This window comes from Girardinichthys multiradiatus, chromosome 7 (assembly GCF_021462225.1).
Source record: "Girardinichthys multiradiatus isolate DD_20200921_A chromosome 7, DD_fGirMul_XY1, whole genome shotgun sequence".
NCBI classification, from domain to species: domain Eukaryota; kingdom Metazoa; phylum Chordata; class Actinopteri; order Cyprinodontiformes; family Goodeidae; genus Girardinichthys; species Girardinichthys multiradiatus.
Window position 1 is genome coordinate 26,099,938 of NC_061800.1, and position 26,466 is coordinate 26,126,403.

General features: G+C 39.3%; 1 protein-coding gene across 5 annotated transcripts; it reads left to right on the plus strand.

The window, feature by feature from the left end:
* Positions 1-1,016: 1,016 nt before the first annotated feature.
* On the plus strand, positions 1,017-25,713 carry gad1a (glutamate decarboxylase 1a). 5 transcript variants are annotated; one of them, XM_047370263.1, is made up of 17 exons: positions 1,017-1,498; positions 2,110-2,312; positions 3,673-3,732; positions 5,821-5,976; positions 7,230-7,472; positions 7,599-7,689; positions 14,815-14,927; positions 16,180-16,295; positions 16,405-16,484; positions 16,571-16,625; positions 16,971-17,087; positions 17,191-17,255; positions 19,111-19,189; positions 19,302-19,451; positions 19,538-19,645; positions 19,808-19,897; positions 21,877-25,713. In XM_047370263.1, the coding sequence occupies exons 2-17, from the start codon at positions 2,225-2,227 to the stop codon at positions 22,048-22,050; spliced, it is 1,785 nt and encodes a 594-aa protein (XP_047226219.1). In that variant the 5' UTR covers positions 1,017-1,498; positions 2,110-2,224; the 3' UTR covers positions 22,051-25,713. The 5 variants fall into 5 exon arrangements, with proteins under 5 accessions (XP_047226219.1, XP_047226220.1, XP_047226221.1 ...); XM_047370264.1 differs by having other exon boundaries at positions 2,128-2,312; XM_047370262.1 differs by having other exon boundaries at positions 1,018-1,498; positions 2,211-2,312.
* The last annotated feature ends 753 nt before the right edge of the window (positions 25,714-26,466 follow it).

Sequence of the window (26,466 nt, forward strand, 5' to 3'; positions counted from 1 at the left end):
AATCGGGGAGGGGGCAACTACAGGGCTAAAACAGAGCTGCATTTCCTTACAAGGAATATAAAAACTGCAGGTTTGGTCAACAACACTACAGGGCACTTTAGGTCAGTTCAGCCCTGGACAGAATGAGCAGTTCTCAGTAACAGTTTCAGTAAAAATGTTCTCTTAGAGAAAAGAAAATGCAGATGCTTATATATTATTTGGGGTTTTTTTACATTACACTCAAGTCCTCAGTAATGCAGGCCTTCATAAATTTTAAATGAATCTAAAATTATCATCTGCCAAATTAGCTCTGACACAATAACATTTGGGCGTCTTACAGCAGGGAAACACCTGAATTTCCCACCTTTGGGTTGGTCCTCCAGGGCTAGACAGTTTTTTAATGGAGCTGTCCAGTGCTGAAAACCCAACCATTTATTCCAGTTTTCAACCACAGCTTTCTGCTCAACATGTGAGTCGACCTTTTAAATCGTCTTCCGCTCGATCCATCACCGACAGAGGCAACAAATCTGCGCTAAACTGCGGCTGCGTGATCTTTTCGTGCGGTTGGTTGTGTGTCCACTCGTGTCCCTGCTGTCATGCGTGCTGACGAGGCGTTCCAGATTCATGCCTCTGTGTATAATTAGATCCGTAAAGGTCTTTTTTTTTTTTTTTTTTACTGGAGTGGCCCACTTGTGCTCCTGCAGGAATCATTTTTGGGTTCTCACTGCCACCTTGTGGAGGGATTGTGTCCTGCACTTTGGATGTGTCGCAGGTTACATCAACACCTGTCGGTCCGCACATAAAGAAGGAAGATAAGAGGTGACAGGCGTAATAATTAGGTGTATGACTATATGAACAGGATTGTGGCTGGACTATTTATTAGCACTAAAAAAATAAAAAACCCTCGTGTCATGAGAGTGGGTGCATTAAAATAAAAGCCCCGAATAAAAGCAGTATTTAGGCGTTTTCTCTCACGTCCCCCTCCGCCTCTTTCCCCCCTAGAACAAAACCAAATCTCCTCCTCCCTCCTTCTTCTATCCTGATCCCTCCTCACGTAGTGTGTTCTTCATATAGCACCAAATATCATGTCCGTGACCAGGATCACAACCAGACCTGGATAGAAAACAATCGGGAAAAGTCGCACTCTGGGGGCCGAAAGCGGCGCCATTTGGAGCCAAACGCGCAGACAGTCTGCAGACAGCTGCTGCTGCACCGGGGCGAGCTGGAGGTGCTGTTGGAGCTTCATGCTGTGACTCACCGGCGCGCATAGGTTCACTCACAAACAGATTTTTTATTTTTTTTTTCTTTAAAATAAGAGCAAATCAAAGCTGCATCTTTACTGTGAAGCGGGGTCACCTTGAGTGGGATCTATGGGAAAACTGGAGCTCAGGCTTTCTCCTCTTTCTCGCATCGGTGGAGTGGGAGCGCAGCAGGTTCTTCAGGATTTATTTTGGCAGTAAATTCAAATTCCTAATTTTTTGAGGGGCTGCACCTGTTCACCTGGACACTCTTCAGTACGGTAAGTGAACTTACACATTTGTGCGACCGGACATTGTAAACTACAGAATCTCATTTATACCTGAGATGCTCTAACAGGTGTTTTTTTTTTTAATAGCTGCAAACTGCTTGTTTTTCAGATAGTTTGTGTTTAAACTGGACGTCTTTTGTATGCTAAACAGGTTTATTCTCTCTGACAGAAGAAAATAAATCCTGCTTTTGAGTTTTTTCTGTAACCTGAAATCACATTGAACCTGACATCTGTCATTCAGGAGCCTAAGCAGATCTCTGCTGAAGATTTTGGCCGTGCAATTTATTTGTAAAGAGAATAAAATAATCATATACTTCTTATAAGCCTTTTAATTTCTCTCTTGTATTTTTATTTTTTACTTTGGATTATTTTAAGATGTCAGATATTTGCTTTTAATGATAAGCATGACTCTCTTAGTGAGCATCAAGCCAAATTTATTATAAGTGGTTTTTATTCAACTGTAAAATTCAGGTTTCTGACGTGCAGATTTTAATGGCATCTTGCAGATTTTAATCTCAACTTCCAAGGCAGGCAGTGCCCTTGTCCAGATTGATGGTCCATTTCTTAGGGGGGTCTTAGATTCATTTGGGTTTTTCCAACAGCCTTCTCCTCTCTGATAGCCTGAAGGGATTTTTTGGGGAGGGAGGAGGAGAAAAAGAAAGAAGGAAAGAAAAGTGACCAGGCTTTCTTGACTCTGGCTCAGGGTCTCTGGGAGTGATGGCGGCGTCTGCACCCTCTTCCTCCTCCTCTTCCTCCGGCGCCGGAGCGGATCCCAACTCGACAAATTTACGGCCGCCGGGCTCAAGTAGGTCCATCACCGATAAAATGCTATTTTCACTTGTGCTATTTACTTTGCGACCGTCGCCATAAATCATTTTCATCGAGGTGGGTGGGGTGGGGGCCGCTGAGGGGAGGCAGGGATGGGGGGGGGGGGGGGGGGGGGGGGGGGGTGTCGCGACGGAAGGAGGAAGGGCGGGGGGCAAAATCAGCTGGACCCCCCCCGTTCCTGCTGACAGACAGCAAAACATATATATATATATATACATATATATATATATATATATATATATGTGTGTGTATATATATATATGTATATATATATACAAAATACGTAAAATAACACCTAAAATAACTAAAAATTGCCCTGAAGTGCCTTGTAATTCAGTCACATTTAATGGGCTCTAATGGCCTTCATTGAAGCAGGGACATTGTGGTAAGAGAAAGAGACCACTCAGCTATGCCGGGCTTCTCTGTGTCAGTCGCTCGAAGCCTGTACGAAATAATAATAAACCAATAAATTAAGTACTAAATAAAAGTAGAAATAAGCTTTTTTTCTCAATTCTGTGAACGATGACAAATAAATTCATATAATCTATTGTTTGAATTAAAAAATAAAAAGATTACAAAGCTTTGTTTCTGCTTTCAGTCTGATTAATAGCTATAATTATACCTAATTAGGCCCATGATTTCTCTGTCTTCTTGCCGCACTTCTGCAGCCTAAATGCGTTTTCTGGTCTGAATCCTATATCCATCAGCACATCTGCTCCTCTTTCAAATTGTCTCCTTACTGGTATATCTCCAGTTTTGGTACAATCTCTAAGGGAGGCTGAGCAGTGGGAAATAATCTATCTAATAGTCCAGGGCAAGGGTTAAATTGGGACGTGGGAATCGCAAAGATCACCACCTCCTCCCCTAAAAAGTAACCCCCTCCCCTCCCTTTTCTCCCTGAAATCGCATGCTATTGAGAATTCCGCCTTTTGCTCCCCATCCAAGGTGCCCCATCCCCTTTGAGGCTGGAAGCCCTTGATAACGCAGTAATTCTCTATCTGTCACCAACCAGCCGGCTGATGTCTGCAGAAGCACGTTTCGCCCTTTTTTTTAACCAGTATCTTTTCAGTCTATTAGACCAGCAAGCTGGTGCGGACTTAAACGTCAAATTAATGTGGATGGTCCGTGGATGATGAACGGTAACGCACGGTTAACCAAGCAGGCAAATCCAGATAAAGACGATGACGCTCATCCTAAAATATGATTATATTTTATGTTTCTGCATGCTGCATCACTGGATCGCATGCACAGCAAAGCAAAACAAAACCAAAACGTCCTAAGCTGAACAATCTATAGAGGATATTTCTAATAGGTTGTTTTCTTCTAAATAACGCCAGGTTATGATGCGTGGTGTGGAGTTGCTCATGGATGTACAAGAAAATTAGGAATGATATGTGGTAAGTTTGTAATTTCCATTTAAATTTTTTGAATAATGTACTGTAAATTGTTTGTTGTTAAAATGAAGGCAGTAATTCCTTGAATTTTCTTTTTTTAATAAACTTTCAACAATTACCGAGCAGCTCTTATATGTTCAGTCTTACAGGGAGAGAGTAGGCTGTCATCTAACAGCGACACAAATCCAATAACAAAAATGCTGCTGTACAAAATTCATGGTAACGGTGCAGAACATTTCTATTATTATTATTTTTATATTAATATATAATATTTTTCTGTTTATTTAATATTACAGCAACTTAAATTGCACTACCTATGCATTGTAAATCTACCGCATCAAGAAATAAATAGATTTTACAAAATAGAACAACTAGGAATAGTTTAACTACTAAACCCAATACCTCAACAAGAACATGTTTGCTATATATTGCTTTAAATCTGGTTGTAAATACAGCAATTTACTGTTATAACGACAGAAAGGGGAGATTGGAACTGTAAATTGTTTATTGAACAGCAATCAAATTACACAGTAACCTCTGCATTTTAATTTTGAAGCACAATTAATATTAAACTAATTCAGTATGGGGCCTCAGTTCTGTGCAGCTAACAACATTAAAAACATTATTTAACTGTAAAAATCCAACAACAGCAATTTCTAGTAAAACATTCAACTATACATTCAACGTCTTTTCATATCTGCACCCTACTTGTGTGTTGCTATGAGTAACAAGATATTTCTCCATTGTGAGATCAATAAAGTCTGTCTTATCTTATCTTATCTTATCTTATCTTATCTTATCTTATCTTATCTTATCTTATCTTATCTTATCTTATAAGTGCATTTATTAAAATATTTCTTTTCTTTTTAGGCTAACGTAAAAGATTAATCAATCAAATAAAATAAAAACAATGAATGAAGAAAATCCATATAAGTCGAGAAGAGAAGCATGTTTAATTTTCCTGTTTAGTTAATATTACTTTAATTTAACTTACAATACATTGGAAATCTACAGCAGTATGCTGTACACGGATTATACTGCACAGAACTGTGGAGCAATAGTTTTACTTTTACTTTTTACTTTTCTCCCTGCTATATACTACTTTAATAGTAAAGAGCTGCTGTGAATGCAGTAATTTTACAATTAAAACAACAACAAATGTTTTACAGTGTAAGCAGAGAAAAATGTTTCAGTTTTCGTGATTGACAACAAGCTTTATGTCCTACATTACTCTACTCTGTGCACAGTCGTCTGCAAGATTAGTATTTAAATGTGAAAATATATATAATAAAAAAAAATCCTAAATTACCAACACAATTTAAATTCAACCGGCAATGGAAAAGCTGCATCAGAGCTTATCTTCCTCCTCCTGTGTGAACAAATGAAAGAGGGAAATTATCTGGGATGGATTTTCCAATTTCCACTTTGAGAGTCTATTTTCAGTCTCACTCCAGCCAACCAATGACGATCTGACATCCACCGTCATGTTGAATATCACGCACCAGTGCGCAGCGCAGTTTTCTGCTTTTTTCCCGCTGTCTGCTGCTTTTTTATTAAGGCTATTTAATTATTGTAAGTAATTTACCCGCCAAACTCAGCCAAAGAAGCAAAAGGTAAATAAGAGTACCTAAAGTAAAATGATGGTCCTTTGAAACTTTGTTGACTTGCTCTTTTATTATCCTGATAAAGCTTCATTATCAGCGCGGCCTACTGAAAAGCGCTCATAGCTCCTTTCTCCAACCTACTGTGAAAAACCTCATGCTTTAATGGGGATTTACAGTACACGACAATGATTTGTTTTTGCTCGACTGGAGTTTGGTGCTGATGTCACCGCGGGCTTAACCTTCCAGAGCAACCCGCCCCCCTTTCCCCACCTCCAGCCTATAAATAAGGAACTGCTGGCTCCCATTTACATCTAAAAACAGACCAACACGGTACAGTGCAGACCCCGGAGAGCAGAGGGGGGATGACATAATAAAAAAAAACAAAAAAAAGACGTATTAGTTAGCCTTTTTGTTTTTTTACAACCCCTGACCATGTTTGGACAGTGTGATCATCCTCCGGACTTGTTTCCTTCTTGCAATCGTTTAGGATTTCTGCAGAAGAATGACAGTATGGAAGAGAGGAGCAGGATCGCGAGGTCCCTGAAGGAGCGCACCGCCAAAAACCTAATTGCCTGCGATAACACCGGGGGAGACGCGCGTTTCAGGCGCACGGAGACCGACTTCTCCAACCTGTTCGCCAGAGGTGGGTTTCTGCAAAACAGAGGATAAAAAAAAAAAAAAAATCAACAACAAGACTTGTTGCATTTGGTGGAGAAATTATAAAAAGTACACGTAAAGAAATTGTATTAGATGTAATGAACATGGCATTCCTCATTAAGTTAGTACAATTGAAGTTAAATGGAGTACATTTAGAGTACATTTTTGCGTAAAATAGGCGTCCAAAGGGAGGCTGCCACTGACGATAGAATGGACATTTATTAAAGTTTTAAAGAGATTGCCAATCGTTATCTAAGCTTTCGATTCATAACATACAATATATAGCAAAATTATTCAAAACCCTTGATTTGTTTTAAATTCGTTACGTCACAATAACAATAAAAACAATAATTGTATCTGGATTGTATGTGATTAACGAGAATGTGGCAAATAATCACACAGTATAAGGAAAACAATACACGATTTTTAGCATGTTTTTTACAACTAAAATCTGAAAAGTGTGGCGTGCATCTGTATTTAGCCCCTTATTCTGATCACTCTTTAGAAAACTCCGTGCAGCCTCCAGACGTCTCATAACTGGCAAATAGAGTCCAGTTATTGTTGCGTAAAGTTCTGCCAGAATATGTTGACAGGAAGTTGTAGTATTAGTACTACACAAATCTGGCCTTTATTGAAGAGTGATGAAAAGAAGGCATTGTTAAAAAAGAAGAAGAAAAAGAAGCTAGAAATGCAGATGAAAACTGTGATCCTATCTCAATATGGCTGAAGCTAAAAGTGCAACACCTTAATTTTTTATTCATTGTTAAAGTAAAACTGTAAAGGTAAAAAATAAAATTGTAAAATTGGTCTAAGGGACCAGTCAGTTACGGTTTCAGTGCTAGCACATATGATCATAAGAAATGGATTTAGTATTATGACTTCAGTATCAAGGCCATAACAGGGGCCACGACCAGTTCTACAGGGGCCCTATCTAGAACTGGACTAAATTGATTAGATATGTTTATATAAGTACACTCAAAATATTTAATGAAACAGTTTTCACACAGCAAGTTGCACATAATTGTTAGAAAAACAGATGAGTTAATCTTATCTTCATGACATTATGTTTACTAGAATAAATCCATTTAACCCGACACACACCTTTTTTTATGTGTTAACTGGAAATGAAATGTTATTTAATGAAATGCTTGTTGAGTGTAGACATGGAATGAACCTGTGTGTCTTGAAAATGCCTTCAGATATTTCTGGCACTCAAATAAAGTAAACTGAATTTTGTAGATCTGTTACCTTCAAAGAATGGCGAGGAGACAACCATGCAGTTCCTGTTGGAGGTTGTGGAAATCCTCACCAGCTATATCCGGAAGACCTTTGACAGATCCACCAAGGTCCTTGACTTCCACCATCCTCACCAGCTGCTGGAGGGCATGGAGGGCTTCAACTTGGAGCTCTCTGACCAGCCTGAATCTCTGGAGCAGATCCTGGTGGACTGCAGGGATACTCTGAAATATGGAGTGAGAACAGGTAGGAGGCCTGAGAACTGCAGCTGCAGTCTGCATTCTGCCCAGGGTTGAAGGCTTGCATCAATTCACAGATGGCTAATTGTTTTCTGAGCATTGTGCAGCTTTGTTCCCTCTTTATTACCCACAGGCCACCCCAGATTCTTTAACCAGCTGTCCACTGGATTAGACATCATAGGCTTGGCAGGAGAATGGCTCACTTCCACAGCCAACACTAATATGTGAGTACAGTTGGGATAAATCACACTGTATTTGTTCCCATTTACTTTCCAATGGTCCATGAAGGGGGTGCCATTATCAGATGGAGGAATAGTTGAAGTGACGGACAGTAATTACTGTCTTTGGCTAAAGAAAAACCCAGGACTCCCTAATGGACTGTCAATCAAGCAAGAAGATAAAAGAACACAAACGAGGACATTAGTACAGCTACACCCCTACACTGTTGTCGATACTGGCCTATCCTTAGAGGAGGTGGTGCATAATTCAACCCTGCAGGCAAACTAAATTGCATATTGATTAGCATTCACAGTTTACATGGTGTCTTTGTTGCATGTTATGCCAGTTCCTGTGACACAACAATGCCATGAATGGAAAAACAGCCTCAGCTCACTTCGGGCCATGTGTTTATAATGTGAGTAATTTTACTGGGTCTCAGTGGGAGGTTTTCTCCTGCAATAAATCGTTTTTTATTCTAACTAAGTCCCTTTTTTCATTTTGTGTGACTCTCCATCACAAAATTCTTGATTTAGCTACACTGGTGGTCGTCATCATGGATGCATCTTGCAGCAGTGTACCCCATAAACAGATACAGCCCATTGTATGATTGTGGAGATAATGCCAGCTCAGGATTCCCAGAGGTCCTACAGACTGAAATCAATACCATAAACCCAAGATTTATGCCTCTATTGTTCACCCTTTACAACTTTACCACCCGATCGCTAAATCAAACTATCAACTACTGTATGGTGTAAAACTGAAACAAATGACTTTTGGGGAAACCTGAGAATTAAAAGCTTTATGTTTTGCCCATAAAAGAAATAAAAAAATAAAGCAGAATCTTAAAGTAGTCCTGCAGAAATTACTCTCAATTAATGGATCATATATCCATTAAGGGACTTTTAACAAAAAGCAGAGTAAATCCACACCAACACATGGTTGACAAAAAAAGATATTTCTTGAAATATTTCAATTGACTTTTTATTTCAGTCCCTTTGAAAAGCAGTTTTTCACAACAAATGTCCTACAGTTAATCAGCTACTTACTTATGCATTATAGATTAAACCATAAATAATAATAAATTAAGGGTTGCAAGTCAGAAAAAATTGATTTTCCTTTACAGTAATTAACTTTCAGATAGCAAAAGCACCTAATCTTCATCAGTGTATAACAATAAATGATCCTTTTTCTGCACAGTAAGAAAAAATGTAGACTGTAGGTGGGTTTCTGGGTTGTTTGCCTACAGTGCCTCTCAAAACTTCTCACACCCTTATAAACCTTTTCATATTTTTTCATATTACAGCTACAACAGAAAGTAGTTCAAAGAGACCAGCTTCAATGTTCCTAATGATGAAAAGTGTCTCCTCAGCATGATACTACCATCACCACCATGTTTGACTTTGGGAATGATGTGTTCAGGGTGATGTGCAGCATTTTTTTTGTCAACACGTACAGGGGTTGGACAATGAAACTGAAACACCTGGTTTTAGACCACAATAATTTATTAGTATGGTGTAGGGCCTCCTTTTGAGGCCAATACAGCGTCAATCCCCCCCCCCTTTTTTTTTTTTTACACCTGTAACCTGCAACTCTATGCGTTACATTAACGCTCAGCTTGGACTCCTGCTTTACTTGCACTGCCATACTTGCACACTGATCACCTGCACTGTTGTACAGCTCTGGCATCTTATACTGCTCTACATTTACTCTCACTCACTTAAAACTGTGCACATATATTTATATTAAATTGTAGATATGTTTATACTGTTTAATTTGTATTGTATTGCACCGACTACGCCAAAACAAATTCCTTGTATGTCCAAAAACATACTTGGCAATAATGCTTTTCTGATTCTGATTCTGAATTCGTCTTGGGAATGACATATACAAGTCCTGCACAGTGGTCAGAGAGATTTTAAGCCATTCTTCTTGCAGGATAGTGGCCAGGTCAATACGTGATTCAATTCAATTCAATTCAATTCAATTCAATTCAATTCAAAGATACTTTATTGATCCCCGAGGGGAAATTAGAATTCCAGTACAACCCATCCAAACATACATCATGACACAAGAGAAGGGGGGGGACGGGTCACCGAGGCTTTGCTGCCCACTCACAGGCGCTGCCCTTGCTAGATGAGAAAAGAGGCCACATTAGGAAAGTAGAGGGAGAAAATCATACTTCACACTTTATCCTTAGCAGGATTCAGTTTGAGATTGCAAAAAACCTCAGCACAAAGAAGCAACAAGTTTACAAAACAACATCATGCCGGGAACGGTGAAGGCGATGTGAGGGGGTGCATATGTTTATCTCGAGCATGTGTGTGTGTGCAAGTGAGTGTGTGCAAGTAAGTCCATAAAGCACTGTCACAGAGGCCATTGTCCTTGATGGTACGTTGGAATGTTCATCAACCGGCCACAAAGTTCTGAGCAGGTCCACAGATGTCCTCAGGGAAGGGATGGGGCAGAGGGAGCAGAGCGTCATGTTTACATAACTTCCAGGAGAAGTTGAAGATAGCCAGCCATCAAGGCCGTGCAGGGGACCCAGATTCAGAAAAACAACAATTATTTGGGTTAGGCTGACTCTTAATTTTCCGTCAGCCTTGACAGTCTCGCTGGTGCTTCTCAAAGGCGAATCCAAACAGCCAAATTCCTGGTCTTTCTGCCAGATCCGAGCGAAGAACTTTCTCCAAGATTTATCCCATTTCACCCTGAGTCCAGGAACCGCAACCTGCCTGCGATCCTGTGTAAGGATCACATCCAGTCTGAGATTCAGCTCACATAACATCTCAGTCTGAGTGTTGATCACCCAGAAGATCCCATCACACATGCCAGGCAGCCTCACAATTGCCAGAACAGCTGCTGACATTCTCAGAATTTCTCGATATGCCAGGTAACCGCTGACTCCAAAAAGCAGAAATCCTGATATCAAACATCCAATTATATACACATCTTCCACATCCTCGACTGACATTATCGACAAACACACAATCCTCTATTTCTGCCAGGAGTCCATTGTATATCCAGAGAAAAACGTCCAGTCCGGACAAGTTTGGCTCTCCTTCACCCTGTCTTCTCGTCGAGAAAATTTGATCAATTGAATTGAGAGATCAGCTGACCAAATCCATAACTCAGAATTTGGAAGATATGCAAAAAGAGGCTCCAAAAAGAAGACAAGACAGAGCTGAAGCAGGGCAGATATGGGAGGGGTGCGGGAGACAGAGAAAAAGCGTCCTCCTCCACCGAGAGCAGAAAGAAAAAAGAGGAGGAGGAAAACGTTTCCTGACTCGCTCCTCCAAAACACCCCAAAGTGGCTCAATAATATTTAGATCTGGTGACTGTGCAGGCCATGGGAGATGTTCAACTTCACTTTCATGTTCATCAAACCAATCTTTCACCAGTCTTGCAGTGTGTATTGGTGCGTTGTCATCCTGATACACGGCACCGCCTTCAGGATACAATGTTTGAACCATTGGATGCACATGGTCATCAAGAATGGTTCGGTAGTCCTTGGCAGTGATGCGCCCATCTAGCACAAGTATTGGGCCAAGGGAATGCCATGATATGGCAGCCCAAACCATCACTGATCCACCCCCATGCTTCACTCTGGGCATGCAACAGTCTGGGTGGTACGCTTCTTTGGGGCTTCTCCACACCGTAACTCTCCCGGATGTGGGGAAAACAGTAAAGGTGGACTCATCAGAGAACAATACATGTTTCACATTGTCCACAGCCCAAGATTTGCGCTCCTTGCACCATTGAAACCGACGTTTGGCATTGGCATGAGTGACCAAAGGTTTGGCTATAGCAGCTCGGCCGTGTATATTGACCATGTGGAGCTCCCGACGGACAGTTCTGGTGGAAACAGGAGAGTTGAGGTGCACATTTAATTCTGCCGTGATTTGGGCAGCCGTGGTTTTATGTTTTTTGGATACAATCCGGGTTAGCACCCGAACATCCCTTTCAGACAGCTTCCTCTTGCGTCCACAGTTAATCCTGTTGGATGTGGTTCGTCCTTCTTGGTGGTATGCTGACATTACCCTGGATACCGTGGCTCTTGATACATCACAAAGACTTGCTGTCTTGGTCACAGATGCGCCAGCAAGACGTGCACCAACAATTTGTCCTCTTTTGAACTCTGGTATGTCACCCATAATGTTGTGTGCATTTCAATATTTTGAGAAAAACTGTGCTCTTACCCTGCTAATTGAACCTTCACACTCTGCTCTTACTGGTGCAATGTGCAATCAATGAAGACTGGCTACCAGGCTGGTCCAATTTAGCCATGAAACCTCCCACACTAAAATGACAGGTTTTTCAGTTTCATTGTCCAACCCCTGTAGTGTTTATGCATGCAGTTTATGTCTCACCAGAACAGCAAACGTGTTTGCTTTGTCCCCTGCACAGCTTGAGAAAAATTTTAAAGGGATGTCTTGTGTCTGTCTTTCAACAATGGCTTTCCTCTTGCCACTCTTCCATGAAGACCAGATTTGTGGTCTTGTCAACAGATTCTTCCAGAACTCAACAAAACAGCTGTATTTTTCTGGGATTAAATCAAACACAGAAGGACTAACTATATGACTTCTGAAGGCAGTTGGTTGCAAAAGCAAGCCACACATCACTGATTTGTATTTGTAAAAAATCTTGAAAACCCAAAAACATTTTTCTTCCTTTCAATTTCAATTAAGTACACTGAAGGTTTTGATTGTAATGTGGCAACATTTGGAAAATAGATCTATTTTTGTGAGGCACTGTATTTCAGGAGACTTTAACACAATGTATCTGGGTTAAAATAAACATCTGTAAAAACAGCTGTAGAACACAAGGTTCCAATTCTTTCAAATTACTCGGAGTTTCTGTGAAAGAACAGTAGGTCCTGAAAATATTAAATAACTATCCATTCTTTGTCTATACACACCCATTTAGAGTCCTGGGGGGGCTGGTGCCTATCCCCAGAGGTCGTTGGGCAAGAGGCAGCGTAAACCCTGAACAGGTTGGCAGTTTATAATAGGGCAACATAGGATAAACACAGGCCCATAGGAAATTTAAAGTAACAAACTACCCTTCCAGTCATGTTTTTGGACTGTGGGAGGAAGCCAGAGTGCCCAGAGAGAACCCACACATACACGGGGGAACATACATACTCCCTGGAGAAAGACCCAAGGCCGGGATTCAAACCCAGGACTTTCTTGCTGCAGGGAAACAGAACTAACCACTTTGCCACCATTAAATTACCTAATGTTAAAATAAAACATTACAGGCTTCAAACATTATTGTTGATACTTTGTTTATTTGAATCAAGACTCCTCACTTTTCTTGAGAATGAAGCAATGCTGCCTCGCTCCATCACATAAAATCCCAGTAAAATACATTAAAGTTTGTAGTTTTAATGTGACCAATTATGAAAAATTTTAACCAGTTTGAATATTTTGGGGGTTTTCTCTGCTCTTATTTTTGATAAGCTGAGATAAAAGTTTTGAATCTCTATCAAACCTTAAAAACTGTGGCATCATCACTGTGAACCTGTGTGAGCTTGCTTACTCTCTGATTTACTTTTATTAATAACTCCATCAGTCCTAATTATCCCAGATAAAAATTGACTGACACTAATAGACTGACAATCACATTCTGCTCTTTCATAACCAGAGTAACTGTGGCTTGTCTGCAGGAATGAGTGCACTGAAATTAACGCATGACATGTTTGCTGTTGGTCTGCACACATGCTTCTGCTGAAAACGCTGAGCCACATTGCAGACGTACTGTAATCTTCCTCAAATTCATTTACTTGCTTTGGATGAACGGACGGCATACTTATTTAATTACAATATCACTGGTCTGGAAAAGATGGATGAGTCTGCCTGTACTGTAACTCCAAATTGACTGTGTTGTAGAGAGCCTTCACAATGCTTGGCTCATTTGCACAAGCCCCATATGCTCTGAGAAGATATAAGAAATTCATGGAAGAGAGCATAACAGCAAGTTATTGTTATCAGTTCTGCACAGTTTTAACTAAATGGTGCATTTTCAAGAGATAAGCATAATAAAACAACCCCTTTTAATCAGCTTGTAACTGTCTGAGAATAGTCAGTCAGTCATTTTCTACCGCTTATTCCATAGTGGGTCGTGGGGGAGCTGGTGCCTATCTCCAGCAGTCTATGGGCGAGAGGCAGGGTACACCCTGGACAGGTCGCCAGTCCATCACAGGGCAACACACAAACAACCACACACACTCATTCATACACCTAAGGGCAATTTAGAGAGACCAATTAACCTAACAGGCATATCTTTGGACTGTGGGAGGAAGCCGGAGTACCCGGTGAGAACCCACGCATGCACGGGGAGAACATGCAAACTCCATGCAGAAAGACCCCAGGCCGGGAATCGAACCCAGGACTTGCTGCAAGGCAACAGTGCTACCAACTGCGCCACCGTGCAGCCCAACTGTCTGAGAATACTCAGAATTTAAATGCAGCTAACTATCGTTGTCATCATCTGCAACCTTTAGGAGGTGTTTTTCAACCTGGATAAAAACTGCCACAAACAGCTTACATTATTTATACTGTTTATTATCAAATCAGATCAATTCATTTTCATTATAACAGCAAACAACAGCAAGAGTACATTTCGTTGGGTTCTTCAACAGTTTTTTGGAGGAAAACCCACGAGATAAAAACTCAAAATACATACAAAAATATGTGAAATAGTTTTAATAGCTGTTTGACTGGAGACAGAAAGCTTAGTAAAAGTCCAGGGGGTCTGCTTTTCATTTTGGGATACTGTTTGCCTGATGGCATCTATTTAAGAGGTTCATGGAGAGGGTGTCAAGAGCCTCTGATAGCATTCAGATCCTGCAGCGGATCTGAAACGGATCCAAGAGAAGGGTAAGGAGGCCTTAACAAATTTCTCAGCTCCCCTCACTATCCACTGCAGACCATTTCATGATGCCTGCGATGCTCTTCAACCCAGTAAGGTCATTGGAGATCTGTACTCCGAGGAACTTAATGCTGATATTGTGACTTCTAGACGTTGGTGTCCATTTGAAACATAAAACATCGGTGGGTGTTCTGCGATGAAACTCTGGGTTGGTTTTTATTACCACCTATAATCAATTGTGATCATTTTGTCTGCTTTAGGTTCACTTACGAGATCGCCCCTGTTTTTGTGCTAATGGAGCAGCTGACGCTCAAGAAGATGAGAGAGATAATCGGCTGGCCGAACGGAGAGGGAGACGGTATATTTTCTCCAGGTAAAAGTGGGACTAATGATCTTCTAAAAGAACTCGAAAAGGTTCTAAACCTTGACAAAAACATGGCAAAATTTTAACCCCGAGTGCCGCTTTCTATTTTAATATTTAGGAGCGTACCCGTGACTACATAATGTCCTGAACCTTCTAGCTTTCCTAGAAAATTACTGATATTCAAAATCATATAATAATTTAGGAGCAAGAAAACTAATAGTCAAGAAATAGTCAGACTAACAAAGCCTAAAGCTATTACTGCTAAAGCTTGAAACGTAGGCTGTTTTAACTTCTGCTGAAATATAAGAGGAAGGATTTAAACATTTGTATACTCTAAGATGTTTATTTTCCCTTTATTTACAGCGTAATGTTTTTTACTTAAATTTATTGTTTGTATTGTTTGTTAATGTGTTATATGTGTTTCTATTGAATTATTTCCTGCTGTTACACTTTGAATTTCCTCACTGAAGGATACGTAAAAGTATTATTCTATTCTATCATATTTTATTCTATTACAATAAATCAAGACATTGTGACAAAGGACAAATAAATGCAACAGCGGTAGAGAAAATAATAATTTCTATCTATGTATACATTTAGAAGAAAATCAATGTAAATTGTATACATTCAAAACAGTAATAAAAATGCTACCAAAGTAAACAATAAAATTGGAAAATTTCTCTGCAAGGAGGCTTACAACAGAAAAAGACTGATGTTTCTATCGAGGAGGAAATAATGTAAATTAGTTGATGATCTTCTAATATCTTCCAATATGATATGGGGCAAATAACTTCATGATAAACGCCCACAACAAAGCTTCACACATTGCTTTAAAGATTTACTAGCATTGCTCTGCAAGTATCTTCTAACTGGTCATAGAAATGATGAGCCAAATGCAGAATGAATTCAACCGTAATCAGTCCAAGTTTAATTAGAGAGGCAATGCTGTAGCAACCAAACAGGCACAGACAAAACAAAAGACAGAGAGACAAGAGGACGCCTGGAGGTATAAGCTACTTTGGAAGCACGAAGCAAAAATCTAAAAACATAGATCACAATGCAATGGACCAAACTAACATGAGTGAGTTTGTGCATCAAAGAGTGCAAAATGAGCACAAATATATTTCTTGACAACACAGGAAATTGTAAGCAAAAGGACATTGATCTTGCTGTTATATTAGTGTAGTTGAGTGCCATTTCTTTCATTTATTTATTCTTGATATTAAATAACTATAAATGTGCACACTGTTGGACTCTATAGGTGGCGCCATCTCTAACATGTACAGCGTGATGATCGCCAGGTACAAGTTCTTCCCTGAAGTCAAGACCAAAGGCATGGCAGCTGCACCCCGACTGGTGCTCTTCACTTCTGAGCATGTTAGTCCCACATTGCCCCCGATCATCTCATTACCTTAAAAATACAAACTTAAACTTATAATAAGCTGGATGAATTTATTTGAGACTGATGATATTTTTGTTCCTGCAGAGCCACTATTCCATCAAGAAAGCAAGTGCAGCTCTGGGCTTTGGAACAGAGAACCTTATCCTTTTAAACACAGATGCAAGGTTTGTTTTGTGTTTAATCTACAAGTGCTTGTATCAAGTTTAGCAAAATATTAACATGTGGAATACTGATGCCTGCTTTTTTCCAGAGGTAGAGTCATTCCTGCTGATCTGGAGGCGAAAATAATCGAGGTCAAGCAAAAGGTAAAAACAGGCCTCTGACATCACCTCTCGAATCTATCTCTTTCCCTTTGTCCATTACATCCTACAATCAGAAGCTCTCATATGAGCTTCAGCTTTGTGCACTGGGTCATTGAGGCTACTTTAATGAGACCGCTGCTGCTGTCACTTCACATTACGATGCTACAGTGGTCTTAAAATGTTTCTCCAGGAACTAATTTCCCTGATGCTCAGAGTAGAAGAAATGGGAATTCAATAAAAAAGGAGGGATGCAATAACTTTCCCTTTGATACAAACAATCAAATGGATTTAAACAGCATGTAAAACCTAGAGCTCAGTCATCTCTTTTCTTCTGCCTTTGGCCTTCAGGGGTATGTTCCAATGTTTGTGAACGCCACTGCCGGCACCACTGTCTATGGAGCCTTTGATCCTATCAATGAGATCGCAGACATCTGTGAGAAGTACAACATATGGCTTCATGTGGATGTAAGTGAACATTTATTTCCTCCTAAACACAAATTTACATGACTGATATTTGTTGCACATCTTGTATCAGTGTTATTATAGAACATCATGTTGTGCTGTGCAGGCTGCATGGGGAGGAGGCTTGCTGATGTCCAGAAGACACAAACACAAGCTAAATGGAGTAGAAAGGTAAAGAACATCCTGATGTTTTAATTATTTAAAGGAAACGACATATTCAGAATAAATAAGTTTAATATTTTGGGGGGGAGTGGGGGGGGGTTGGGGGGTTTAACTTATCTTGCCATGCATGTTGGTGTTTCTAAAAACGCTTTTTACGAGTCCAAAACATAGAAATACGTAAGGTCTGTGCATTTTTAATTATATGTTATCATTTTATATTCCATGTGCAATAAATTGGAAAGGGCTTCGTATAGGCACATAAGGTTCGTGTTTGCAGGGCGTCCCTTCTTGTCGTCTTTTCATCCTTAATGAGCAACCGGACCATGTGGGGAAAACAGTGCAATGCTTTACACACAGTCTATGATTGCCACCTAGTGGTTAAACAATTATTGGCAGAATAAATCAGAAAATTGGGGGAGTTCCCCTGCCATTTTGGACACTTCGAGCATTTGGCATGCCGAGGTGAGCGGGAGAAGTGATGGTATTATCGAGTCATTGCTGTGACATTTTAGTAACATTTATGTAGATTTCATTGCAGCAGCGCCTATGTCCGTTATTTATTGTCTCTAAAGTACAATACTGCCGCCATTTTTATTTTTACAGTACTACAGTATCAGATGTGTAGAGAAGTCATCCTGGAATACCATCTGCTTAAAGCTGCGTATCTGCGTATTCACATCACTAAAAGGCAGAATTGATATGCAATAGTGTAACAGTGGCACATTCACAAAGCTAGTCAAGTACTAGTTCTGCCATCTATGCCCCGATCACATCACACAACTGCATATCTGCCTTTTGTTTCAATAATTTAGGAGGACATGAGGCCATAGGATAAAAATATATATACCACACATATGCCACTGTGACATAATCAGTGCAACTGCAACTTGAATATCGCTGCAATGGCCCAAAAATCTCATGGAGATTCACTCACCTTGGCATATCGAATGCAATTGAAACTAAAAGCGAAACTGATGACAAGACCTTTGTTTTTATTTATTCAGCTAATAAATATTTGGCCACTCAGGGGATCTCATATTGCATTGAAAATTCCACCTAGTAAACCCTGGATAGGTCACCAGTTCATCACAGGAATACACAAAAACACACAGGACACAATAAGGATACACCTTCACACTCATGCCTAAGGACAATTCAGATAGACTGGTCAACCAAACACTCATGTTTTTAGACTGTTGGAGGGAATATCTGGAGAGAACCTCTGCATGCAAAGGGAGAACATGCAAACTCCATGCAGAAAGAGCCCAGGCCGGGACCTGAACCCGGGAGCTTCTTGCAGCAAGGCAACAGTGGTAACAACAGCGGCACCATGAAGCCCAGTTAATTGACACAACTGGCACAGCAGATCACTATGAATTCCACAACCAGACATGGACACACATACACTGCTAAAAACAGGAGTGTATCAAATGGGACACACATAGAACTTCATTTATTACAAAAAAAACTTTTCATTTCCTCACATTTAGACCTACGGTGTGACAGCAGCTTAAGGAGAGAGTCGAATTTATTCCACAATCCTGTCAGGAAATACTAAATAAAGTAAATAATGTTTTTTGAGACACATAAATTAACATATTATCTAAAACGTAGAACTGAGGGAACTATCTTATTAATGCAAATACAAAACTCCTGAGTTGCATAGATAAAAATCAGCCTTCAGGCTCAAATCTTCTTATGATTCCCAATACATCAGCTTCGTCTTCTTCAAATGACAAATATGCTAAAGGATACTCTATCTGAAATGATATCTTTATATGTTTTTAGCTTGCTGCTTGAGTTTGCAGACCTGACACACTCAGTCCCTGACAAAAATGTGTTTACTGTTTCCATATCTGTGCAGGGCGAACTCAGTCACCTGGAACCCTCACAAGATGATGGGAGTGCCACTGCAGTGCTCTGCCATTCTGGTCAGAGAGAGGGTAAGTCTGTGTCATCCACTCTTCCACCTGTGCAAAACTACTGTAGTCAGTTGAGTTGAATGCTTTGCACTTTCTTCCTGTTTATCCTTCATCAACATTGTTCCCACTGCAGGGACTATTACAAGGCTGCAACTCCATGTGTGCGGGTTACCTCTTCCAGCCAGACAAACAGTACGATGTCACATACGACACGGGGGATAAGGCCATTCAGTGTGGACGCCATGTTGATATCTTCAAGTTTTGGCTCATGTGGAAGGCAAAGGTGAGCATTTATTTGATTTTGCTCACTGTCAGACTCACATATTTAAGAACTGACTGTAATTTCATTTTTTTTATCTATAATAAAAGGGAACAGTAGGATTTGAGCAGCATATTGACAAGTGCTTGGATCTGTCTGCGTACCTCTACGACAAAATAAAAAACAGAGAGGGGTTTGAGATGGTTTTCAACACAGAGGTAAGATTAAACCAGTTTTCATGCTGCTGTTAGTAAAATGGCTTTATCAACCCGTGAAATAATGAGGCATAATTCACTCTGGTTTCACAACTGATTAGATCATTTTACTTTGTTGACACAGTGACAAGCAGCACCGTTCCAAATGTTGTTTTCTCTTATCAGCCGCAGCACACTAATGTCTGCTTCTGGTACATTCCTCCGAGCCTCCGTGGCATGCCTGATGGCAAAGAGAAACGCGAGAGGCTGCACAAGGTAATAACTCATTAATCTGCAAATTAAGCCTGTTTTTCAAACGTCTCTCCTCACACATGACTCATTCATAAACAGGCTCACTTGGCAAAGGAAAAGAACCCTTTTAATGGTTTTCAGTGCCATGCAAGATAATTCACAACCCCTGTACTTTTCACATTTCAAAAATTTGAATTTCTTTTTTTGGAATTTTATGTGACAGAACATCAAAAAGTGGTGCATCATTGTGAAGCAGAAAGAAAATGTTACATGGTCTCAATTGTTTTAACAAGTATAACCTTAAAAACGTGAAAGGCATTTGTATTTAATCCCCCACAGTCAACACTTCAAGTCTTTGGCATTGCTCATCTAGAAGCTAAAATGTTTTGCCCATTTTTTTATTGCAAATTCAGCTCAGTCAGACTGGATAGAAAGCATCTGTGAACATCCATGTGCAAGTCTTGCCACACATTCTCAATTGGATTTAGTTCTGGACTTTGGCTGGACCGTTCTAACACCAGAACATGTTGGGATCTAAATTTTTAGGGTTGTTGTCCTTCTGAAAGTTGGAGCTTTGCCCCAGTATCAAGTCTTTTGAAGCCTCTAGTAGGCTTTCTTCTATATTTCTGACCTCTGACCTGTTCCCTGTCCCTGCTGAATAAAAGCATCCCCAGCATGATGTTTCTACCACCATGCTTTAATAGGTATTATGTAAACCGGGTGATGGGCAATGTCAGATTTCTACTACACAAAGTATTTTGCATGTGGGCCAAACTGCAAACAGAGCTTTTCATGGTTTTCTTTCAGCAATAACTTTCTTCTTGCCACTCTTTCAAAAAGGCCAATTTTGTAGTGTGCACGACAAATAGATGTGGATCTGTGGATAGATTCTTCCACCTGAGCTAATCTCTGCAGTTCCTCCAGAGTTACCATAGGGCCTCTCGACTGTCTCTGAGTTTAATGCTCTCCTTGCCCAGCCTGTCAGTTTGGTCAGGTGTCAGCAACCTTTTCAACCCCAAGAGCCATTTCTGCCATCGGTCCAGCTAAACAAAATTTGTTTAGAGCCACAAAAGCTAAGTGACCCTTCAAAATGAAATAACTAATAATAGGTTGCTACAATATCTATTTTAGGAAATGTGTTTTGATTTATAGATTAAAGAAAAACAATTACTCTCTATTTTAGGTTTACAAAAAGCTTTTAAATAAAAGGGAATGTATACTTTTTCTGCAATGTTTTATTGAAAATTACATCAAAAACCATATAGTTTGCAACCTAAAAAAAACTACAAACAAAATTATTTACAAAGAATAAAAACTGCTATGGCTAGTATTGATGTGTTGCCTATATATTTGAAAAAATTGCTAGATTCTCTATGATTTTTGGCCAGTTATAAGGAGCCACTGTGGAGGCTCCAAAGCCTCAGCCACAGCTTGCAGACCAGCGGTTTAAGTGTACAGCCATGTCTTAGTACGTTTGCAGTAATGCTATACTCTTTCTAGTTTTCAGATCATGGATTGAACAGTGCTTTGTGAGAAGTCCCTATACTTCTTCATCACCTAATATACATTTTCACACCTTTCTTTCTGTGCTGTCTGCTGCGGTCCTTGGTCTTTATGATGCTGTTGGTTCAATGATGTTCTCTGTCTCTGAGACCTTCAAAGAGAACTCTATGTATACTGAGATTAAATTATACAAGGGGGACTCTGTTTGCTATTTTGTTTGCAATTAGTTTTACTGGATTTTATTTATGGGTGTCTGAATCAAAAGAGCTGAATACAAATGCACATCACACTTTACAGTTTTTCATTCATTAAGGTTTGAAATATTTGTATTCTTTTCCTTTCACTTCATAGGGAAGCACTGCTTTCTGTTTTACTATGAACAAAAATCCAAAATTGAGGTCTGTGATGGTAACGTGACAAGTGTGAAAAAGGTTAAAGGGCATCTGCTCCTCCAAAAGGCGCTGTAGAGCTGATATCTAACTGCACAATATATGCAACAGGTGGCTCCCAAGATCAAGGCCATGATGATGGAGTCAGGAACCACCATGGTGGGGTACCAGCCGCAAGGAGACAAAGTCAACTTCTTCCGCATGGTCATCTCCAACCCTGCAGCCACCAGGTCAGACATCGACTTCCTGATTGAAGAGATTGAGCGGCTGGGCCCTGAACTGTGAGAACCGTCTGTAGAGTGTATCCTCTGACATTAACGAGCCTTCAGCTTTGCTTAATGTTCCGTTTGTCTTTTCAAAACAAAGTATTTTCTGGTAATGCACAACTAATAATAGTATACCCAGTGTATTTCTGCCAGTTCTGTCCTTAGCTACAGTGATGTATGTATTTAAAACATTTGCACATCTGACAGAAAAAAAGAACAAAGCACAATGGCATTCTTGTTTATTATGCAAAGTGGGAATAAACCACAATGTTAAGGTGAGAAAACTGAAATGGGGCAATTTTCATGTAGAAATAAACTTGTTTACAAAGAAAATAAAATATTGTTAGAAAATATGAATAAAGAAATTTAGGGAAATAAATGATTTATAAAAGATAAATAAATGTTTAATTAAATGTATTGTTTAAAAAATAATGGGAGAGGATGGTAACAGTTGGTTTTAAACAAATAATGTGTGGACAAATAGACATAATTTACAATAACATAAAAGTAAAAAATTACAAAGAACAAGAATTTGAAGATTTCATCTTTCATTGTAACTGGTATTAAGAAAATCAGTGACAAGAAATCTGAGACGTGTGAAAAGCAGAAAGGCTTGGAATTAGTGCAAATTAATGCACAGACATGACATCCAATGTTTAAAGATTATGAAGAGATGATTTTTGAGAACGGGATCAGCTGAGAGATGCTGGTTTTCAGATATGAATATACAAGTAAGCATTCTGTCTATAGCACCATTAGCACTGGATTTCTGGAGTCTGAAGGATTTACCAACCTAACTTTACATAAGCAGTAGCAAGGAACATCATATTTTTTCATAAATGGAGATACTAACAAAAATATTTTTTCGCAGTAGTGTGTACTGCAATAGAAGGGGACAGAAACTAGATATCTTCCTCTTCTTCCTGTCAATGTAAAGTTAATGTTAGCATGGCTGGAAAGCTAGATGCTGCAGGTAGATAGAAAAGCAGCAGTTAAAATCTTTTATGTCCTCTGAATAAATTTTCACCTGGTGGATATCATTTATGCTGATGAAATGAATGTGTTCAGTACCTCTCTATACTGGTGTGGCTTAGGACACTGGTTCGGTGTTAGAGATTAATAGCCACCAAGGCCTGTGCATGTTTAGTTTATTGGGTGTTTTCATCAAAAACCTGGTACTGACAACTAAAAAAAGATTTATACATTTTTTAAGCGTATGTCCTAGACAGACATACGCTTCTACGACCATCGTGTCCTGTAACTGTAGGAGGCGCTGTTTCCTCAATTCACCAAGAACAAAACAACGTGAACAAGAACATATAAAGTAAACACATACAGTGCTGAGAAATTGTTTCCCCCATAGCAGATTTATCTTGTTTTTGCTTTTTAGTCACACTTACATGTTTAAGATCATCAGTCATATTTTAATATCAGATCAAGATAACTTGAGTAAATATAGGATACAGTTTTAAAATGATGATTGAATAAATAAAATAATAAAACATAATTAAATAAGCTATTTAAACAAACCTGGCCCAATGTGAAAATGTAATTTTCATTTTAATGCCATAACTGGTTGTGCCATTAAGTCAGACTGATTGGAAAGCATCTGCTTAAGCATTTGCAATAATTGGATATAAGTCTTTTATGTCACTTTGGGGGAATTTTGACCCACTTTTATTTGCAGAATTGCTTTAATTAGGACACATTGGTGGGTATTCGAGGATGACAGGCCAGTTTAAGGTTGTGCCATAGCATATAAATTGGATTAAAGTCCAGACTTTAATTTAACTTCTCCAAAATCTTCATTTTGCTAGGTTAGTTAATTGCCATGTTAATTGATGGTTCCATTTATTCTGGCAAGTCGTCCAGGTTCTGAAGCAGCAAAGCAGTCCAAGACCATCACTCCACCACCATCGTATTTGACTATTGGTGTTATTTCTCTTTTTCTGAATTGCTGCATTATACCAAATGTAAATTCCACCTTTGATTCATCAGTCCACAGGGTGTTTTTCCAAAAGTCTTGGGGGATTATCAAAGTGAGTTTGGGGGGATTTGTAGGATGGACGTTAGTGTCTTTTTTGCTCAGGAGTGGTTTGTAAGAATTCTTTGTAAGCCTGTTCCAGAAAGCTAAATGTCAATGGCTTTGTTTCTCATCTGTTCTTGAATTACTTTAGATTGAGACATGATCTATTGTTTTTTGAAATCTTTTAGCAGATTTCTTGTTGTCACACAGGTTCTGACTAAATGCGTCCAAATGAAAAAACCAAAGCAAGAAATGTGTCAGGGGGCAAATAGTTTTTCACACCACTGTAACTAAACTTTATGATTGTTTGTTTTGAATTGTTCCATTTTTTATTTCACCCCAGGGTGAAGCATATATACATATATATATATACAAGTTGAGGTATTTTGTATTTAAAACAAACATCAAATAACTAAATGTTTTGTTAGTCAGAACAGATTTCTGGGAAAAGGAAATTACCAAAACATGCACAGACCTCCATGATGAAAGGTTCTTGTTTTAACAACATAGATTTACAGTTTTTCTAGGATGGAAAGACTGAGAAAAGTTAAAGTTTGTTTTCAGATAAAAACCATGTGTATAGCAAGTAAATTATACTAATAAGTATCAAACAGATTATTAGTTCAGAAAGTGCCCACAGCTTCCTTTGAAAATGTTACCTCTCCCTGTGCCTGTACATCAGCTACAAAGAATGTCCCTATACGCTTAATCTGTGTTAAAAATAAAATACTCAAAATATTTTCACACTCAGCAGATTAAAATTACAAGAAAACCTCACAACATAGGCAAAAACATACATAAGAGAAATGTATGACATGTAATAATTATCAGTGTTGTCTTTATCAAGTCAGTTGGAACATTATAGCTGTTATTTCCCTCAGATATACAGCAAATCTAAAACAGTCACTGCAACTGACTGCTGTGACTTTTGTGTGGATTGTGTACTGTTACATTACCTTCGTGCCAAATATGTCCTAGTTTCACAACAAACAAATTCTATGTAAATCAAACATGCAGTATATTGTGTGATAGATTGACAATTTAATTTATATGGAGAGGCTTTTATTGTGAAAAGGATATCTTCTCTGTTCAAGAAAACCTTGCTGTAAAACATGTTTTGGTGTATTTGTGAACCAAAGAAAGGTTAGGTTAATTCGTGATTAGCTTCATGGCCCTTTTTCCTTCATGGAAATGGATTTACCTTTGACTTTAGTGCAATTGTGTCACCACGCAACGTCATTGTGATTCACTGAGTCATCAAAACTTTCAGGCAGTCCGGCTGCTGCTTCAGTTAAGACAAAAAGCACATTATTAAATCATGTGAATGGGGCAGCTTTAAATTTAGAGACTTATGATTGTCTGTACTATATAATGTGAAGTGGAGTATAACTATAATATGCAAAATTATGGTGGGCACAATATGCTTTCTATGGGCATAATTGTAAGTGAAGAAAAACTTTGTGATTGTTTTCCATTAAGCATTTTGCTTGAAACAAGTAATGTATTTGCTACTGTACTAAGACTGAGTAAACACCTGTACATTCCTGATCTTTGGGGGGATGAAATGCCCTTTGTAGTACTTAATGTGAGCACCTTAACATGGATAAATAAATAGTGTATTCACAAAACTAATAAAGACATGAGCTGTGAAACATCTTCAGACAGTTATTTGTGGTTTGTTTGAAAGATTTAAAGATATTATCCAGTCATATCATTTTTAACAACAAACATACTGTCATATTGTTTCGAACAGATTTGACCCACATGCAGAGAGCAATTCAGGAGACAGAGTTTAACGGTAAGGAGTTTATTTACAGAAAGTTGAAATGTGCAGGAAACTGGAACCGGGATACCAACTGTAAAATAAACAGAACGGTGAGCAAGGGGAAACTCTGGACCTATGTTCTTAAATGATAATTCTGTGTTACTGATTTGAAGGAGAGATCCGCCAGAGGGCGGTGGAGAGACCAGGAGGTTGATTACCCGTGAGACTGGAGACTGTGAATACTGGTGGGCCAGGATGATAGATGGTCCAAGAGTTTCTGTAGTTGGTGCAATTTGAAGAAGGAGGGTGGACAGGGTTCACAGAAAGAGACCCACAGAACGAAGGAATCAGGAGACTGCCAGCTGGTTTGATCCAATGAGGTAACAGGAGGCTTGAGTCTTTGTTCATGGAGCTGGATAGTTTCTTTCCAGAAGATGGTAATCCAGGCTGGGTTCGATGCTGAAGGCAAAGTCAGGTTCAGGTAACCTGCAAGGCAACAAATCCAAAATTACAAAAGAGCAAAGCAAGGTCAAGGCAAAGGCAAAGGCAAAGGTAATGTGGCTTGAGCTGTACCACAAAGGGCAACACTCTGGCAGTGAGTTGCTGGCAGCCTCTTCCTTAAAAACTCCTCAGCAGATCATCAA